Genomic DNA, 14,484 nt, shown 5'->3' on the forward strand with positions numbered 1-14,484 from the left:
AAGTGTGGGCCTACCAATGTCTTGTATAACTTCAACAAGATGTCCCAACTCCTATATTCAATGCTCTGACCAATGTCATCAAGCATGCTGAATGCCTTCTTCACCACTCTGTCTGCCTGTGACTCCACTTTCAAGGAGCTATGAACATGTACCCCAAGATCTCTTTGTTCTGTAACTCTCCCCAGTGCCCTACCATTGACTGAGTAAGTCCTGCCCTGGCTCAATCTACCAAAATGCATCGCTTCACATTTATCTAAATTAAACTCCATTTGCCACTGGCCCAACTGATCAATATCCCCTTGCAAATGGAGATAACTTTCTTCACTGTCCACTATGCCACCAATCTTGGTGTCATCTGCAAACTTACTAACCATGCCTCCTATATTCTCATCCAAATCATTAATATAAATGACAAATAACAGTGGACCCAACACTGATCCCTGAGGCACATTGCTGGTCACAGGCCTCCAGTTTAAAAAACAACCCTTTATAACCACCCTCTGGCTTCCGTCATCAAGCCAATTTTGTATCCATTTAGATACCTCACTCTGGATCCCGTGAGATTTAACCTTATGCAACAACCTACCATTCAGTACTTTGTCAAAGGCCTTGCTAAAGTCCATGTAGACAACATGGACTACATGGTATTCATTACCCCTTCAAAAAACTCAATCAAATTTGTGAGATATGATTTTCCACTCACAAAGCCATGCTGACTGTACCTAATCAGTCCTTGTCTCTTTAAATGCCTGTAGATCTTGTCTCTCAAAATACCTTCCAACAACTTACTCACCACAGAAGTGAGGCTCATTGGCCTGTAGTTCCCAGGCTTTTCCCTGCAGCCCTTTTTAAACAAAGACACAACTTTTGCCACCCTCCAATCTTCAGGCACCTCACCTGTGACTATCAATGCTTCAAATATCTCTGCTAGGGGATCCGCAATTTCCTCCCTAGTCTCCCACAATGTCCTGGGATACACTTTATCAGGTCCCGGGGATTTATCTATCTTGATGCACTTTAAGACTTCCAGCACCTCCTTCTCTGTAATATGTACACTCCTCAAGACATCACTATTTATTTCCCCAAGTTCCCTAACATCCATGCTTTCCTCAACAGTAAATACTGATGGGAAATATTCATTTAGGATCTCACCCATCTCTTGTGGATCCGCACATAGGTAATCTTGTTGATCCTTAAGAGTCCCTACTCTCTCCCTTGTTACTCTTTTGCTGTTTATGTATTTGTAGAAGCTCTTTGATTCTCCTTTGCTTTATCTGCCAAAACAATCTCTTGTCCCCTTTTTGCCCTCCTGAATTCTCTCTTAACTCTACTCCTATACCCACTATGCTCTTCAAAGGATTCACTTGATCCTAGCAGCCCAGGCATGTCATGTGCTTCCTTGTTCTTCTTGACCAGGGCCTCAATAACCTGAGTCATCCAGGGTTCCCTACTACTGCCAGCCTTGCCCTTCGCTCTAAAAGGAATGTGCTTACCCTAACCCTGGTTAACACACTTTTGAAAGCCTCCCAATTACCAGATATCTGTTTGCCTTCCCACAGACTCCCCAATTAACTTTTGAAAGTTTCTGCCTGATGTCATCAAAATTGGTCTTGCCCCAATTTAGAATTTTAATCTTTGGGTCAATGAATGGGGGCTTATAAATAATGACTAATCAAACCTGACTTTGTGCACAGGGGGAGATCTTTCCTATTTGGGACACTCTGTGCCCCTCAAAGCCCACCCCCACCTTGTTTGAACTCCCACCCTTCCCTGATCTCCCATTCGCTGCTCCCCCCAAGTTGCTGGAACGTGAGTGACAGGCCCTAGTGAGGTCAGCCTAGTGAGGCTAGCCTCTAGTGATGCACCTGTTAGCGAACTGACTACAGTTCAGTAGTCAGCCATCTGATTGTCAGCAGCCTTTGGAAGTGGAGTATCCTTCTTAATGGTGATGGAAGGCACAACCACAGGTAACTAAGTACCTGACTGTTAGGGGGCAGCACAGTGGCACAGTGAACAGCATTGCTGCCTCACAGCACCAGGGACCCAGGTTCAATTGCTGGCTTGGGTCCCTGTCTGTGTGGAGTTTTCACATTCTCCTTGTGTCTGCGTGGGTTTTCTCTGGGTACTCTGGCTTCCTCCCACAGTCCAAAGATGAGCAGGTTAGGTCAATTGGCCAAGCTAAATTGCCCTTTAGTGTCAGGGGTACTAACTAGGGTAAACATGTGTGGATATGGGGACGTGGGTGGGATTGTGGTCGGTGGAAACAGGAAGTTAACACACACTGCTCATTTATTTTTGCATTAGCTCTGACTGTGAAATGGTTGTAATGATGTGTGAGTTACTTACGCTGATGTACTGTTCACAATACGTTGAGGTCTCCGTTAAAGCCTTAAGTTGATCCAGGGATGCCTGATTGTAACGAATGGTTCGAGAATAGCACCCTGCATCTTCACACGGAGACACACGCATTCGATCTTCTGAATCATGACCTATCACTGTAATTCCTTCGAAAATAGAGATTGTAGTTTTCAACACACAGGCTGTTCATTTAAAAGCAAATGTAATAGTCTATTCTAAGGCTGGGATGAGTTTGTTTTCGCTATTGAGTTAATCCTTAAAGATGTGTTTATGCTGCTCCTCTTTTCACACAAATATTTAGTATAGTAATTTTGTCCAGTTTCATAATATTCCAAACCACTTCACTTACTTGGTATAAAAATTCTAACTGAAGTATAATCTTTGAACAGAAACACCCTGGTCAATACTAGTACACGCCATAGAAAATGAACAATGTGTAAATCACCATTTGCTTTGTGGCAGACCCAAAATGCAGTTCAATAACGTTTCAAAAATTACAACTAAAATACTGACTGAAACAAAGTCTGTCTGTGGTGTGCAGTAAACAAAATAGATTTGACCTGCTGTCAAATTTATCTGGAGGCAAAACAGCAGATTTTAGAAATCTAATTAACATTTTGTTCAATTTTTTTAGAGCATCATTCTTAATTTTACATGAAAATCTCTTAGAATCCTTACCATAGAATCCCTACCGTGCAGAAAGAGGCCTTTCAGCCCATCAAGTCTGCACTGACCACAATCCCACCCAGGCCCTATTCCCTCTTCTACACCTATCACAGGAATAGCTAAAATGCTTTAATTTTTTAAACTTAATTTTTAGTAACCCTTCTGCCAATCAAGGGAGCCAATTTTTTGACATTTCAGAAGTCAGATGCTGACAGAGACTATCTGTATTGTGTTTTGGCTCCTACATTGGTATGTCTGAGATCAATTCTGTTCGTGATATAAGATCAGCTGGTCCACAAAGAGAATCTAGTCATGGTTATTAGGTACAGAAATGCAACAGCCAATTTATGCATGGCGAGGTTCCAGAAACATCAAGGAGATGAAAGCTTAGTCCATCTGTTTGATGGTATTAATTGAGAGATAAACATTGTCCCAGAATCGCAGAGAAACTCTCTTTAAAAGTCTTCTTTTAAAACTGGCATGTGATTGTTTAGCTGTGCCTACTTCCAGGAAACATAAAGAAAAGTTGCAAAGTTCTAAGAAAATTTATTTTGCAAATAAAACTAACCTAATCAACAAACTAATTCTCTGTTAAGAGGCAATTTCCTCTTTCCATAATTTCCTACAAACCATTTCAATAACACACAATTATAAAATAATTTATAGGTAACACATAAACAACAGGCTTTTCTTGAAGAGTATTCCACATGCTTGTTGCCTTGTATTAATTAGAAGCTGATTACACTGGACTACTAACCTGTTGCAAAGTCAGAGATCATGTCACACTCCACAGGAAATGGGTCCACTCCACCCTCCAAACCATCAGGATCTATGGTGAAGACCCCAGACTCCAGAATGCCTGCACTGTTTAAAGCTGCACAGGACTCCATAACTGTGATAAGTTCAAAATAAAACGTGAGCAATGTATTTTCACCCTATTGCTTTTTCTCAAAATGTAACCAACTATTATCAATTAATAGTCAGCTTCGGATTGCCAGGGTCTATTTATGATTCTCATGTTTTGGAGTTAGATATTTTGTTGGATTCAGTGTCACCTATTATTCTTTGCAGGCCATCTTTATGTTCTTTACAATGAGCATGGACCTTTTTCTACTGAGAAACCCTATGTGAGACATTTGGTACTAATTAATCTCTTAAGTGTTGCTTCTAGCATACACCGCAAAAAATCCACCACTGACATAAAAGGTACATTTTTGTCACAATGCTGTTTTAAAAATATGATGACATTTTACTGGCAGAAAATGCTGGAAATACTCAGCAGGTGAGGCAACATTTGTGGAGTGAGAGACAGAGTTAACATTTCAGGGCAGTTAGACTTGCTGAGTGTTTTCTATCATTTTCAGTTTCTAGTTCAGACTTTCAGCATTCGCAGCACCTTGTTTTTGATATTTTAAAAACTTTTGGCTGATGCTGTTTCAGACCGCAGCTGTTTTTTATGGCCTCATCTGCTGAAACCATTCTTAGAATAAAAACTTGGCAAAATTAACACAGCTTCACTCATGATAAGAGAGGCTGAAACAAAGATTATTAACTGAATTTAACATGTAAAAATATTATTTTTATATTGTACAGCCACATAATTTCCTCAAAGATTTAGGTGAAATTAACATAGTTTTCTGTTTCTCTTAAACGTTACTGCCGTGAACACACCTTCTTGTCACCCACTTCATTTATAAATTTGGGGGAATGTATGCCATTTTTATGACGTTAATACAGAGCAAAACTTACCTCCATGCAGCAATTTTGACAAGCTGAGTGCAAAAATCAAGGGGAAAAAGGGGGTTTAAAAAAAGGGCTAAATTTGATAGCTTTGGAAAATGGACAAAAGATTTAGATGTACAATTGATCCATAGCTGTTCAACAGGATATAGGCAGTCTGCTAACTTTTTGCAGTCTGCTGAACAACATGATTCCAGTGGCAGCCAGTGCTAATCACACTACAGTGGGTGCATGCCTCAGCAGGGGCTCAAAGTTATGAGAAGCTAGCACATTAAATCTAATCTGCATGATTTAAAATCAGTCCGCACGTGTCTAAGTGGAGTTTGCACATTTTCCCTGTGTCTGTGTGGGTTTCCTCCAGGTGTTCTGGTTTCCTCTCACAGTCCAAAGGTGTGTGGGTTAGGTGGATTGGCCATGCTTTATTGCCCCTTTATGTCGGGGGGACTAGCTAGGGTAAATACATGGGGTTATGGAGATAGAGCCTGGGTAGGATTGTGGTCAGTGTAGACTTGATGGGTCAAATGGCTTCCTTCTGCGTTGTCAGATTCTATGACATCTTAAAGGGGAAGTGCCTTGAAGTTGGAATAGGAACTGTAAATTATTCTACAGCTTATTCAGACCTGGGAAATACACGAGAATGGCACAACACGGGAGTGAACTGCCTCTAAGGTTCTTGGACACTGCACTGGAGGCCTTAGTAAAGAAGGAGAGATGCCTTATATTTGTGAGTGTCTAAAAGACCCTCCAAATATAAGTTCCAATGGCAGTGGGAGCAAATCACTGTGGAGGCCAAGGCCAAGTGTCAAGCCATAAGGTCTAAGCTTCAAGAAGCTAATTGATCTCTCATGAGTAGTCAAAGTTATTGAATGCATCCTCACAATCTATATTCCACCTACTGCACCACTAGCATCCGACGTTGTTCAATCTAGCACAGCCCATCGTTTACCAACAATCTCCATCAGTCAGGATTCACCCTCAACATTCAGATGCTGCACTGTACTCTCACATGGCGAATACTAATCAAATCTCACACCAACTTCTCAGAACTTGTTCGCAGTGCTAGCTATTCAAGCATGACTACCACATCAGCTAACAAATTGCACAGAATCCCGACAGCACTGAAAGAGGCCATTCGACCCATCGAGTCTGCACCAACCACAATCCCACCCAGGCCCTACCCACATATCCCTACATATTTACCCACTAATCCCTCTAACCTATGCATCTCAGGACACTAAGGGCAATTTTAGCATGCCCAATTAACCTAACCCACACATCTTTGGACTGTGGGAGGAAACCAAAGCACCTGGAAGAAACCCACGCAGACACGAGGAGAATGTGCAAACTCCACACAGACAGTGAGCCAAGCCAGAAATCGAACCCTGGTCCCTGGAGCTGTGAAGCAGCAGTGCTAATCACTGTGCTACCGTGCCGCCCCGCATTCACTTACATATTTTGCTTTGTGCGCATGATTGGAGCTGGGGCTTTTACTAATAACCTCAATCAGTACAGGAACTAAACCCACAATGTTGGCATCACTCCACATCATGAACCAGCATCAGTTAACTGAGATAGCCAATCTCCTACATACGGAAGAAATGGTGCTAGCCATTACTGAGACAGCCATTGCTTAGGTCATTGCTAACGAAGGTACTGAAACCATCAAAGGTGATGGTATCCTCTTATCTAACTCTGCTTCTCACATCTCACTTCCCTCTCACCCACTCCTCTCCCCAACTTTCTCCTGATTAACAATTGCAAACTATGTAAACATGTGCTTTTTACTTCCCCCTCCTTGCACTCTAACCTTATTCTTGTGCCTTTTGTCATTCAGATATCCAAGAGATGCATCCTCTTGTTGAAAGGCAGTGGAGAACACGAAGAATGGAGTAATGATGAAGAAAGCTTTAGATTGGCTAGGAGGGAGTTGAAGAGGGAGTTAAGAAGGGCTAAAAGAGGACATGAGATGACTTTGGCTGATAGGATTAAGGAGAATCCTAAGGCGTTCTATAGGTATGTCAAGAACAGAAGGTTGGTTAGGGCAAGATTAGGGCCAGTTACAGACAGTAGAGGGAAGTTGTGTGTGGAACCGGGAGAGATTGGAGAGGCATTGAACCAATATTTCTCTTCGGTGTTCACGCAGGGGGACACGAATGTAGCTGAGGAGGACACTGGGGTGCAGGGGTGTAAAATAGAAAGTATTGCAGTTGATACCGGGGATGTGCTGGATATTCTAGAGGGCTTGAAAATAGATAAGTCCCCTGGTCTGGACGGGATTTACCCTAGGATTCTCTGGGAGGCTAGAGAGGTGATTGCAGAGCCTCTGGCTCTGATCTTCAGGTCATCGTTGGTCTCTGGTATAGTACCGGAAGATTGGAGGACAGTGAATGTTGTCCCATTGTTTAAGAAGGGGAACAGAGACTTCCCTGGGAATTATAGACCGGTGAGTCTTACTTCTGTTGTGGGCAAGGTTTTAGAAAGAATTATTAGGGATAGGATTTATAGTTATTTGGAGAGTAATGAATTGATTAGAGACAGTCAGCATGGTTTTGTAGCAGGTAGGTCGTGCCTTACTAACCTTATTGAGTTCTTTGAGAATGTGACCAAAGAGGTGGATAGGGATAAGGCAGTTGACGTGGTATATATGGATTTTAGTAAGGCGTTTGATAAGGTTCACCATGGTAGGCTTCTGCAGAAAATGCAGATGTATGGGACTGGGGGTAATCTAGGTACTTGGATCAGGAATTGGCTAGCAGATAGGAGACAGAGGGTGGTGGTTGGTGGTGAATATTCGTCATGGAGTTCGGTTACGAGTGGTGTGCCTCAGGGATCTGTTTTGGGGCCACTGCTGTTTGTAATTTTTATTAATGATCTGGATGAGGGTATAGTTGGGTGGATTAGTAAGTTTGCTGATGACACCAAAGTCGGAGGTGTGGTAGATTGTGAGGAAGGGTGTCATAGTTTGCAGGGTGACTTAGACAGGTTGCAGAGCTGGGCCGCGAGGTGGCGGATGGAGTTTAATGCAGAGAAGTGTGAGGTAATTCATTTCGGTAGGAGTAACAGATGTGTTGAGTATAGGGCTAACGGGAGGACTTTGAATAGTGTGGAGGAGCAGAGGGATCTAGGTGTATGTGTACATAGATCCCTGAAAGTTGGGAATCAAGTAGATAAGGTTGTTAAGAAGGCATACGGTGTCTTGGCGTTTATTGGTAGGGGGATTGAATTTAGGAGTTGCAGCGTCATGTTGCAACTGTACACAACTCTGGTGCGGCCGCACTTGGAGTACTGTGTGCAGTTCTGGTCCCCACACTGCAGGAAGGACGTGGAGGCTTTGGAGAGGGTGCAGAGGAGGTTTACCAGGATGTTGCCTGGTATGGAGGGGAGGTCCTATGAGGAGAGACTGAGGGATTTGGGGTTGTTTTCGCTGGAAAGAAGGAGGCTAAGAGGGGATCTTATTGAAACATATAAGATGATTAGAGGTTTAAATAGGGTGGATAGTGATAGCCTTTTTCCTCGGATGGAGAAAGCTAGCACCAGGGGGCATGGCTTTAAATTAAGGGGGGGTAGTTATAGGACGGATGTCAGGGGTAGGTTCTTTACCCAGAGGGTGGTGAGGAATTGGAATGCCCTGCCTGCTGCGGTTGTAAATGCACCTAGTTTGGGGACATTTAAGAGATCTGTGGATAGGTTTATGGACGAAAAGGGATTGGTTTAGATTAGTGGGTCAGTGTTTTTTTTTAAAAAAAACTGGTCGGCGCAACATCGTGGGCCGAAGGGCCTGTTCTGCGCTGTAATGTTCTATGTTCTATGCACCATCACTTGATTTCACTCGCATAGCTATCGGCTATAAACTGAAACTGAATAATCTAAAGGAAAGAACAGAGGTGAGATCTGTATGTGGTGAGACATCAGGCACAAGTCTGTGGGCATGGATAACACAAGTGCCAGCTCACCAGAGGGCAAAATCACACATGGATTCTGCTGCAGAGGAAGTAGGTCAACAATTTAATGGGGATGACTTTAGAAGAAAGCTGATGTGTATGTACAGCAAAATGCTTGGTGCATTGGCAGGCTTGTCAGGAAGTCTGTGTGCAATGTCAAGAAGCATGGAAGAGCATAACTCAACTGGCACAGGTTAATCAAAGCTTGAAGCCCACGCTTTCCAGTGTCAAAGTGATAGTCAATTCCATTAGCACATTTATCAACCGAACCATGATAAGCACCGGATGAATGCTGTCATATGGTGCATCATAAACTCACACCCTATTTACAGATAATTCTATGGCCTGGTAGGTATGGATATGATCGGCGCAACTTGTGGGCCGAACGGCCTGTTTGTGCTGTACTGTTCTATGTTCTACCCTCTCTGTATTTAGATTCAACCTCCAATTTTCTCTCCTTCCTGTCTGTGGGAGGCACTGGAAGCAAAACTGCTCAAGAAGGAGAGAGAATGGTACAGAGAGTTATTGATCTCACTGTTCCACACCCTCTGTGCTTGATTTCACAGCAGTGAAACAACTTACCTACATCCATGTCTTCTCAGCTGTGGAATGGAACATCACGTGGTCATACCCAGGAAGTTTTGATAAGGGGAGTTTTGTAAACATATAAGCACTGGCAGCTATATGGGAGCTCAAAAAGTTCTGGTTGTTTCTAACAGTGAACCTTGTTCAGGAAACAGAGTGTTAAGCTTTCTGAGTGCCTACATACATCTGAGGTGCCCAAATGACTATCTTCACTAATAAAATTAGTAAATTCAGCTCAACCAATGCCCTTTGTTTCACAACCATCATAGATTTGCTGTAGTTGCATTCAGTGACATGCTAACAGGATGTAGCATTGGAATACAAACAGTTCATTCACTATAGAACATAATAAATAATGGTATCCTCATTTCACCCTATTAACCACCCCATGTCATTAATTCCCACTGATCTCCAAAGTAACAGCTTGAATGTCTGTGTGATAGTTTTAGGATCCTTCCTGCTTTTCATAGAAAGTTTTGGTTTAAAATAGAAACTGTTCTCATCAGACCACCAGATATCTGTGGAAAAGCTGCTGGGTTGTTGATCTGATAACTGTTTAGATAAGGCAAGATAAGTAAATAGAAACAGATTATCATTTCCTCAGTAATGGAAGGGTGTGCTTCTATTTTCAAGGCTGAGCTAAATGCAACAAAAGTACATTTTTGTTTGTTCTCGAGACGTAGTGATACAGGCCGGACCAGCATTTATTGCTCATCCCTAGTTGCCTTCTGAAGGTGATAGTCGGCCTCCTTTAGGATTTTATTTTACAAGTGAGTTGATTGGAGGATCACTTCAAACAAGAGTCAAATCACTTGATGTAGATGAGAGCTGGACCTAGTGGTCATTTTCTTTCTCTGTGAAAGAACGGAGCTTTTAATCAGCAGTTTTAGAGGCCAGTTTAATCCATAAATGACAAGATTTATTCAATTTCACAGCTTTCATTGATAGGTTGTGAATTCACAATTTAAGTTTCAATGGACAGAAAATCATATAAAGTGGAACAGATAGCTGAATTCCCAAGATGGAATCTTTATAGCATAGTTGTATGGTGTGACTATGCATTTGACCTTTATGCTTGTTCTGATTTTGATTGATTTTTTTGATTCAAGGGACTCAATTACTTGGCTGCACATCACAGCCATGAATGGAAACATCAGGGTACGGCTTGCCCGTAAATACCTATAACTTTAGTTAACAAACTCTGCAAAAGGACTAAGAAACCTGAACTGAATTGTTATACTGAATGCAAAATATTGTTGATTGGTATCCGATCTACTGATTTATTCTTTCTGTAAACATTTATTAGCCGCTTAAGGGGAATTAGCAGTTTAGATAGAAAAATATTGTCTGTCACTTTCTTCATCAATTCAGAGAGTGTAAGAGTGTTATCCCATAGTACATTTGTTACATGATCCAGGATATGTGTAGGTTGCTCACCCTGCACACATTTTAGCTCACATCATGTTCAAACGTACCTACAGACTTTCATTATGGTAAACATGGATAGACTATTGGGAAATGCAGCTTGCATTCGTGCACTGACTCACTGAATAAGATAACAGATATGGGAAAAGTATGTAAATTTTACTTTTAAAAATTTGGTTTCTGTGTCACACAATGATTAATCTAAACATTTGTATATTCTATTTGTACATCATAGTACAGTAGATAACGGCTGTTTGTAAACCCATTTTTATAAGTCTATCCTCTATCCCAATAAGGAGACCAGAGTGTCAAACCTCAGACGTTGCCAGTATGGTATGAGTGCAGCTGGACAGAATGGCTCACCCTGACAGATCACTGCAGCACGTTCTTTGGTTGTACATTTACCAGTCCTTCTGATATCACAGTCCTGCAGTGTTATCTCATCTCCCTTGCATTTAATGTAAGGAATTGCTTCTGGCTTATCTTGCTGACTCACACTGACCCTGAGAAAAAGAGAAGGCACAATTTAATCCCAGTCCCATCAACTGTCCACCACAAACTGCTTTGTTACACAAAATTAGAGCTCATGTGATTGAAGCTACGATTGAGCATGGCCTGAGGAATGGTTGACAGACAGAAGACATGGAGCAGGAATCAATGTGTCATTTTCCTGATTGTCAGGCAATAACTAGTCAGGTGCAGCAAGGAACAGTTCTTAGAACTCAGCTTTTTGCAAACTTTCTCAATGACATAGATGATGGGATCGAGTGGCAGATACCCAAGTTTGCTGATGATACAAAGTTAGATGGGAAAATAAGCTCTGAGAAGGATGCAGAGGGTCTGTAAATTAACTAGAAGGTTAAGTGATCAGGCAAGAACACAACAGATAAAATATAAGGTGCAGAAGTGTGAAGTTATCCACCTTGGTAGGAAAAATATAAATTTAAAATATTGGTACTTTTTAGGCAGCGGAATACCAGGAAATTGATGATCAGAGGGATTTGCATGTTCTTGTATTCAAACCCATAGAAAGTTAATATGCAGACACAGCAAGTAATTATTTAAGTAAACTGCTTTGACAAAGGATCATCTGGACTCAACGTCAGCTCTTTTTTCTTCTTACAGATGCTGCCAGACCTGCTGAGATTTTCCAGCTTCTCTTTTGGTTTCAGATTCCAGTATCCGCAAAATTTGTTTTTACCCAATTTTAAGTAAATGACAGCCTTTGTTACAAAGGGATTGGAAATACAGCTTAAGTACTATGCACACTCTTGGCCTTCTTACCTAGGGAAGGATAAAGTTGTCTTGGAGGGTATGAAACTGGATCCTGGGATAAGGGAATCTATGAAGAAAGATTGAGTAGCCTATGTTCCCTTGAGTTTAGAAGAATGAGAGGTGACCTAATTGAAACAGACAGAATTCTTAATGGACTTCACAGGATATTTAAAGGAAAATACTGCAGAATCTGAAGATCTGAAATTAAAACCAAAAGTGCAACAGCATGCCTGACAGCACCTGTGGAGAGAGAAACAAAGTGAATGGCTTGAATCCAATATGACTCTTCTTCAGAAGTCTTCCAAGCCTCTGTCCTGCTAATTTGAGAATCTTTGTGTATGTTTCATACCTGATAAATAGGCACAACAATAATGAATAATGTTCCGCTCAGGTTTTGAAAACCAAAAAAAATCTGTTTTAATATATCTCATGTCAGCCCTCTTATTTCTGAGATAACAGCTCTGAGAATGAGAGGGGTCTATTGGTTCCAATGCATTAGTGAGGCAACTAATTCTGAGCTAGCATCTCCCAAAAATTACACTACAAGGTCTGCAGTATTATTTCTGTATATGTCAACAATGAAAAAGATCCTTTCATGTACAACACTCAGCTCATACGTTTTATTTACCTTGTGGCGAGTGCTGGTCCATTGAAGCCAAGTTGATGACACACCACCATGGCATCTCTATTGCTCCACTGTTTAGCACATATTCCTTCCCATTGTCCATTGGACACAATTTCTACTACACCATTATATTTATTCTCTCCTCCAATCAGATGGATATGACCTACAGGGATCAGAAATAGAGAGCAGGAAAATGAGAATGTTCAAGAATCATAAAATCTTAGAATTCATACAGTGCAGAAGAGGCCATTTGGCCCATGAAGCCTCACCAATTCTCTGGCAGAGTATCTTATTCAGGCCCTGTCCCCTGCCCTATCCCTGTAACCCCACACATTTCCCATGGCTAATTCACCCAGCCTACACATCTTTGAACACTAAGGATCAATTTAGCTTGGCCAATCTATCTAATCTGAACACCTTTGGACTGTGGAAGGAAATTGGAGCACCTGGAGGAAACCTACACAGACGCAGAGAGAATGTGCAAACTCCACACAGCCACTCAAGGTTGGAATTGAACCTGAGTCCTGGAACTGTGTGACAGGAGTGCCAACCACCATGTCTGCAGCTTCAGGTTTATTTTCATTATTCTTTCATGAGATGCGGGAATCGCTGGCAAGGCCAGTTTTTAGTTGCCCATCCCAAATTGTTCTTGAACTGAGTGGTTTACTTGGCCAATTCGGAGTTAACCACATTGCTGTGGGCCAAAAGTCACATGTAGGCCTGGCCAAGTAAGGAAGGTAGATTTCCTTCCTACAGGGGAAGTACTGAACTAGCAGGGTTATGACAACCAATGACAGTTTTGTGTGTCTGGCTTTAACTTCCAGATCCACTAACTGAATTTAAATTCCACCAGCTGCTATGGTTGTATTTGACCCAATGTTTTTGTGAACACTAACCTGGGTTTCTGGATACCTAATCCAGTGAGATATTCACCACACCCCCATCTCCCCCCTGGAGATTGCTAAATTCCAGATTCTAAATCTTGAATAAAAAAGATTAACTCCAATTGTTATCATTTGTATTTCAGCAAAAAACAAACAGAACAATTTGTGAAGTCCACGAAAATAACATTTACCTGCTGGGATTTGAAAAGTGCTAAACTGAGCAGAAAATCCCTCTAGTTCCATTGAGGAGTCTGATATCATTGTGATGCTCATTGTGTTGGAAGAACCCTGGAGCTGCGGGGGCACTTCAGATCCACAGAATCTGAGTCAGTCAGATTAAACAGGAAAAGCAGAATTTTAAATTCACCATATCTTACCAGAAGTAAACAGTGGTGCTTAATAAAAGTTGTAACACAGTTTGTAAAGTTTACTTTTTAACCTTCATCCCACAATGTCAAAATAAGAACATAAGAACATAAGAAATAGGAGCAGGAGTAGGCCGTCTAGCCCTTCGAGCCTGCCCCGCCATTCAATAAGATCATGGCTGATCTGTCGTGGCTCAGTTCCACATTCCCGCCCTCTCCCCATAACCCTTAATCCCCTCTCTTATCAAAAACCCATCAACCCGCGTCTTAAAAATATTTAGCGAGGCAGCCTCCACCACTTCAACGGGCAGAGAATTCCAGAGATTCACCACCCTTTGAGTGAAGAAGTTCTTCCTCAACTCCGTTCTAAACCGCCCCCCCTTTATCTTGAGGCTGTGCCCCCTAGTCCTACTGTCTTTTTTGAGCGGGAAGAGTCTCTCCACCTCTATCCTATCCATCTCATTCATCATCTCATACGTCTCAATGAGATCTCCCCTCATTCTTCTAAACTCCAACGAGTACAAGCCTAGTTTATTCAGCCTCTCCTCATAGCTCAACCCCCTCAACTCCGGCATCAGCCTAGTAAACCTCCTCTGCACTCCCTCCAAGGCCAAAATATC

At 41.9% G+C, this 14,484-nt stretch overlaps 1 protein-coding gene across 1 annotated transcript in view; it reads right to left on the reverse strand.

Annotated features, from left to right (window-relative positions):
- LOC145355792 (uncharacterized) overlaps nucleotides 1-14,484 on the reverse strand; it is a 47,126-nt gene that overhangs the window by 21,217 nt on the left and 11,425 nt on the right. The window contains exons 4-8 of the mRNA XM_080208176.1: nucleotides 13,691-13,821; nucleotides 12,619-12,778; nucleotides 11,079-11,218; nucleotides 3,782-3,916; nucleotides 2,347-2,504 (exon numbers count right to left, since the gene is read on the reverse strand). Coding sequence (XP_080064302.1) covers nucleotides 2,347-2,504; nucleotides 3,782-3,916; nucleotides 11,079-11,218; nucleotides 12,619-12,778; nucleotides 13,691-13,821 — 724 coding nt within the window. The remainder of the gene's footprint in view (nucleotides 1-2,346; nucleotides 2,505-3,781; nucleotides 3,917-11,078; nucleotides 11,219-12,618; nucleotides 12,779-13,690; nucleotides 13,822-14,484) is intronic.

The sequence above is a fragment of the Carcharhinus amblyrhynchos genome, chromosome 2 (assembly GCF_965287045.1).
Source record: "Carcharhinus amblyrhynchos chromosome 2, sCarAmb.v2.hapA, whole genome shotgun sequence".
In the NCBI taxonomy this organism is placed as follows: domain Eukaryota; kingdom Metazoa; phylum Chordata; class Chondrichthyes; order Carcharhiniformes; family Carcharhinidae; genus Carcharhinus; species Carcharhinus amblyrhynchos.